This window comes from Helianthus annuus, chromosome 7 (genome assembly GCF_002127325.2).
Source record: "Helianthus annuus cultivar XRQ/B chromosome 7, HanXRQr2.0-SUNRISE, whole genome shotgun sequence".
Lineage (NCBI taxonomy): Eukaryota > Viridiplantae > Streptophyta > Magnoliopsida > Asterales > Asteraceae > Helianthus > Helianthus annuus.
In genome coordinates this window covers 134,916,268-134,922,572 of record NC_035439.2, presented here as the reverse complement: position 1 = coordinate 134,922,572, position 6,305 = coordinate 134,916,268, and the positions used below count along the sequence as shown (strand labels likewise).

At 34.1% G+C, this 6,305-nt stretch overlaps 1 protein-coding gene across 1 annotated transcript; it reads right to left on the bottom strand.

The window, feature by feature from the left end:
• Positions 1 to 935: 935 nt before the first annotated feature.
• LOC110927129 (plant cysteine oxidase 2) lies at positions 936 to 4,874 on the bottom strand. Its single transcript, XM_022170741.2, has 5 exons — positions 4,327 to 4,874; positions 2,794 to 2,912; positions 2,515 to 2,677; positions 1,522 to 1,746; positions 936 to 1,425 (listed from the first exon to the last, which is right to left on the bottom strand). The coding sequence occupies exons 1-5, from the start codon at positions 4,496 to 4,498 to the stop codon at positions 1,298 to 1,300; spliced, it is 807 nt and encodes a 268-aa protein (XP_022026433.1). The 5' UTR covers positions 4,499 to 4,874; the 3' UTR covers positions 936 to 1,297.
• Positions 4,875 to 6,305: the final 1,431 nt, after the last annotated feature.

The following is a 6,305-nucleotide window of genomic DNA, read 5'->3' as shown; positions in this document are numbered from 1 at the left end:
GTAAAAAATAAACATGTTATATCTTTAAAAAACCACGTTTATTACACAGGTTAAATGATTTTAATAGAAAAAATATATATAGTGACTACTTTTCTTGGTGTACGTAATCATTTTTCACATGATTTTCCTCCTAGGATTTTTTTGACTCGTTAACATTAATTAATTTTACCTAAGTTATTTCTAATCTCTATATTCTTAATGATATTTCCCTAACAACTTATCCATCTTTTTTCTGTCTATAGCTCCGTTTTAATCTCCAAAATAACATCTTTAATTTTACTAAATTATTTTATAATATTACCCACTCATTTAGAGAAATTATTATTATTATTATTATTAAATCTGATAAATATTTTAAAATATTAGATTATCTCCTATACGAATTGTTTAAATTTATATTAAATTTAATTTTATAATTATCTTTTAATTGATGGCTTCAATGAACGACATGTGTCACTTTATTAGTTTCTTTTATTATATAGTATAGATACGAATAAATATAGATTTCATCTTACTATCAGTTAATTAAAATTACTAGTTAAAGACACAACTCTCATGATCTACCACACTAGTTAAAGACATATAGGGAATCAAATCATCAATGCACAACGATTTTTGTAAAAACGACTAGGAGCTAGAGATGAACAATACAAAGCGGTAGCATCCCGGGCTATATTTTTTAGTGTTGTCACTCAAACCCGAAACTTTCAAAAGCCTAGTTGCCTAGATATTCTAAAAAAGGCCCTCTTTGCCAATAATCTAGTATTAGCGTTTAGGAAATTTCTATTTAATTCCCTTGTTAAGAAAAGGTATTCCCCTACAATCTTTTTTGCTAAAGATTATATCTCCCTTATTTATAAGGAGCAAAAACCCATATAGTATAGAACTAATCCTGAAGTAGAAACAAACCAAATCTAGCAAAATGCACAAACCCATGAAATATAAAACTAAACCCATTTATAGAAACCAACATGTTTGTCTCAAAACAATTCAAGAAAGTACCATAATTTCCGTTTCTATCCCCGTTTATGGTGAATACTTTTTTCTGACGCCCCAGAACGACCAAATCAAGAAAGTACGATGATCTTTGTACCTTAATTTGGTCGTTCTAGCTCCAGAAGTTATGTATCCTTTTCGATGGTTATGATCAAATTATGTACAAGATCTTCAAACTAACCGAAGATCCGATGCAAACCCATCTTTACCCGACAAATCTGAAAAACGAAAGAAAAAAAAAGACAAGTTTTTTTTTTTTTTTTTTGTGCAGAAATTCTAACACGAAAGATCAGATCATTTCTCATTTCTCGACTATTTTTGGACCGTTGTACATAGCTGCAACCACCGATAAGCTTGCGGGCTTATCTATCTCTTCAAGCCATGCATGGTCTTCGATCTTCTCACCATCGGGCAACTTTTTATCGTCAACTGTTGTACGATTAAAAAGTTACGATTTTTATGAGTTACTTATGGAAATAAAAGAGTGTAAATTTAGTTAGTTGAGGAGAGTAATGGGTAATAGACCTGAGAAACAAGTGAAAGGATGAGTGCGATAGTATTGGCAATGTCGGCCTTCGGGATCGCAGTATGGCGGGCCAAGAACATCAAGAACGGCACAGGATGTGATGGCGGTAAAGCAATGCATGTTACCGCCATCTGTCGGGTAAAGAATTGATGTGTTGCATGGGGCGGTGAAGGCGGAGTTGACTTTGAGCTTTGCCAAGCGTACGCTAACAGGGGTCACTTCACCTGTAAAATAGGGGTGCATGAGTTATTTTTAATAGATCCAAAGTCAACAAAGTGTCGGGCAAGATGTGTTTCAGGTCAACCCAACCCGTTTTGACTAGTAAAAAAGTAAGTGTTTTGAATTTGACTTGAGCCCGTTACTCAATCGGCCTATTTTGCCATATGTAGACGGGCCACTTGGTCGTCGTCAAGTCATAATCATGTGCATGGGCTAATTTTATATTTTTTTCTAGAGTAAAATGCCATTTTGACCCGGAGGATTGGTCAGTTTTGCCACTTTCGTCCAAAGGTTTGTTTTTTCGCATCTAGATCTAAAAGGTTTAAAATCTTGCCGTTTTCATCGGGCTCGTTAACTCCATTCATTTTTCTACCTTAAGGGTATTTTCGTCTATTTTGTTAACCGAAAGGGCAATTCGGTCTATTTCACTTATGTACAAGCATTTAGCATAATGTACAAGTATTGCCCTTTAAGTGAAAAAGACTGAATTGCCCTTTAAGTTAACAAAAAAGACAGAAATACCCCTAGCTTAACCGAGAAAAATAGACGAAGTTAACGAGCTGGATGAAAATGGCAAGATATCAAACCTTTTGGATCAAGATGCGAAAAAACAAACCTTCAGACGAAAGTCGGAAAACTGACCAACCCTGAGGGACGAAAATGACATTTTACTCTTTTTTTCTATTTTGTTACGTGATGGAACTTACTACTATCGGAATCACATTAACATGGCAAAAAATTAAAAAAAAAATATAAAATTAAAAAAAACTCACCCTTTGATAAATCAGCTTCAGGAGTAGAAACTGTAGCACCGTCATCCACCCAATCATATGCTTTGATATGCATGGTTCCAAACAGAAGCTTACTAAAAACCGTCATCTGAGGGTGGTTATGGAGCGGCAGGACACCCGACGGAGGCAAAAGAAAAATCCCAATCTGAAACGATGAAACGTAATCAATAAAAATGACCCACATTTTCCATCTTTGTTTTTAAGTTTAGAGATTTTAGCTTGATAGGTATGAAGTACGAAAATTTACAATAAAAAACGTACCGAAAATTTGTCACAATGAGAAAGGTGTAGGTATGTGATTTTAGGAAATGTTGAGGTTTCTTTAACCTTGAAATAGGGCATATTAGGCGATACACCGACATCTGGTGCGGTTATTCCGTCTGAAAAATAAATATAAAATAATAAATTCAGCAGTTATCTTCTTAACCCCATAATCATATTAAGTTGTTACTTTTCAAGAGATTTAATCGGTCAAAATAAACAAAAATGCCAGATATTTAAACGGTTCATCGGCGACACACACCAAAACAAGCATCATCTCCACCAGCTTAACCAACAAAATATTGCACGCAAACTCATTCGGTTTGATAGATGTTGTGTTGCCGACGAAAGATTCGGTCATACGATAAGTAATTAATTCCCATCAAAATCTATAGATAACATTATAAGCAGCAGATACGAGATTGAACAACGCATCAAAGGTTTCCTAATTATAATAAACTTCTATTTTTTTTCTCTAAATTTCGACCTGATGCTTTAAAGTTTTAGCTAAATTAACACCAAGTCAAAATGGACTAATTTCAAAATTTAACTAAACAAACTACAAGAAATCAAAATATCAAATTGAACAAACTGATTGAAAAGATAAGCCAAATTAAACCGAACCCCCACAAACATAGCTGTCAATAGCGAGCGGACGTAGTGTATAGGTCTAGGCTTAGGGTTGTAGCGACAGATAGCGATAATAGCAATAGTAGTTTTTTTAATATAAATAGCAATTAAATATAGCTATAAAATAGTTGGATTTCAGGTTTTTTTGTTAAATATCCATGTAAAATAGCATATATATTTTGATATAATATACATATAAAATTTAAAAAAAACTCTAGTGTATCGCGCTGTTTATAGATAGCCGCCCATTATTTATCGTTATACGCAATGTAGCATAGCAATAGTTTTTTTTAAATATAAATAGCAATTAAATATAGCTATAAAATAGTTGGATTTTACATTTTTTTTTGTTAAATATCCATGTAAAATAGCATATATATTTTGATATAATATACATATAAAATTTTTTAAAAAAATCTAGTGTATCACGCTATTTATAAAATAGCGCCCACTATTTATCGCGCCCACTATTTATCACTATTCGCAATGTAGCATACAAGTAGCTTATCGCTATTTGTCCTTATTCGCCGTTAACAGCTATGCTCACAAATAAAAACAACCCACATATCAAAATGCATTATTGTTATCATAGATTCAACCTCAAGAACATCAAATTTGAACAAATTCAATAAAAAGACAGTCAAACTAAATCCAACCCTCACCAATCAAAACAACCCACATATCAAAATGCATTCTTGATCATAAACTCAAGCTCATAACATTCAAAACTGAACAAAATCATTAACAAGACACTCAAATTAAACCCAACCCTCACAAATCAAAACACCCCACATATCAAAATGTATTCTTGATCACAAATCCAACAATCAGACATAGATCCATTTGATAAAACCAATAACCCAACATCAAAAACAAATACAAAAAAAAATCAAAAAAACTTACTTAAAATATGTTTTAGCCTTTCAATACCCTCAACAGAAGGAACAACCCCAGGACCACAATCAGCAAACACCTCTCTACATATATCATAAAGCTTCTGAACTACTGAAAGTTTCTTCTTCTTCTGTCTCACCCTCCTCTTCTTCCTTTCACCTGACACTTTCTCCATCCCCATTTATCCAAAAAAACCAAACTGGGTATGATCAAAAAACACAACTTTTGAAAACAATTGTGTGTGAATACCCAAAGGGGGTAAAAAAGTTTGGATCTTGATGTTAAAGAAACAGAAAAAGATGGGGACAAGACAGGAAAAGTGGAACAGAACAGAAGAAGATGAAATGGTACTTTGGTGTGATGATTTTTGGTGAAGATGACAGTGTGATTGAGAGGGTTTTAATGGGGTGAAAAGATAATAAAGATGATGATGATGATTCTTTGTAGTTTGGTCGGAAAAGGTTATTAAGATAGAGTTGATTTGGATGAATACCAGGGGCCATGGTTTTGGTTTTCCAGTGGGCAGTTTCCAACAGCGGATTTGTTATGTATTTATTGCTCCATAATTCAACTTTGATATTTTATTTTTTTATTGAAGAGGCATGGAAAAAGTGTGGCAAAGGGTTTGAGTGGGCTGTGGGGTATTTTAATTTTAAGTTTATCATACATAATTAGGGTTTGGAAACGTATCGAACGTTTAGCGAATAATTTATGAACTGTTTGATGAAAAGTTTGTTTGTATTCGTTTATTTAATAAACGAATAAACACGAATAAGAAGTTTCGTTTGATAAGTTAAACAAACGAACATGAACAGAGGTTGTGTTCGTTCGGTTATGTTCGTTAATGTTCGGTTATGTTCATTTATGTTCGGTCGTTAAATGCTTTTTATGTAGTAATTTTATTTTATTGGTTTTAGTTTTTTTTTTTAAATTGAAAGCATCACTTATTCAGTTATTTGAACATTTCAATTTTGTTTGCTTAAGTTTGACAAAAGAGTTAATTTTTGTGTTAATTATGTCAACTGTACCTACCTTAGTTTTGCTATTTGTGAAAATTTTAGTGGGTAAATTGATGAATGATGATGTTTGGATAGATATTAAGTACTTGTTTATTTTTGGTGGATTATTCGCAATCTTTCTCGTAAAAATGCATATTTTAATTTAAAATAAATATATAACTTTCAGTTGTGTTCATTATGTTCAGGAACATGTTTTTGTGTCTGTTTGTGTTCACATAAACTCTTCATGAACATGTTAATTTCCTTAATGAATGAACACAAACAATAAATCTCTTTCGGTAAGCATTCGTGAATCGTGGATGAGCATGTCCATTCCTTATCAAACGAACTCGAACAAGGCCTTGTTCGTGTTCGGTTCATTTACAGCCTTATACATAATGTCAAAACTCAAATCTAATAATGACTTAGGTGGTGTTTGTTTTTCTAAAAAAGATCTGTGCAGGCTCTTCTGTCTGCGCCGCGCAGACCACATGCAGACATTGTTATATGCAGACTGTTTGTTTTTTCGAAGACGTTTCATTAGAGAACGTCTGCGCGAACTCTTCTTGGTGCAGACTTGGCCCAACCACTTCTAAGATATTCTAAGGTTTGTAGAGGGTTAAACACCACCACCCACCCACCACCACCGTCCATCAACATCACCACCACCACCATCGTCCACCACCCACTACCATCCATCATCACCACCACCACCACCACCCACCACCCACCACCCACCACCACCACCCACCGTCTACCACCACCACCCACCACTGTCCACCACCACCATCACCACCACCACCAGTTTATTTTTTAAGTCTACATACGTTAAAAAACAAACAACCTTCTTCTTACAGACCGCAGAGGTTTGGTCAACCTCTTCTTCTACAGATGTCTGCAGATGTGGTCCGCAGACTGCAGATATTTTACCTCTTAAGAAACAAACAACACCTTAATGTACAACTAGTAGGATTTTTTCTGTGCTACACG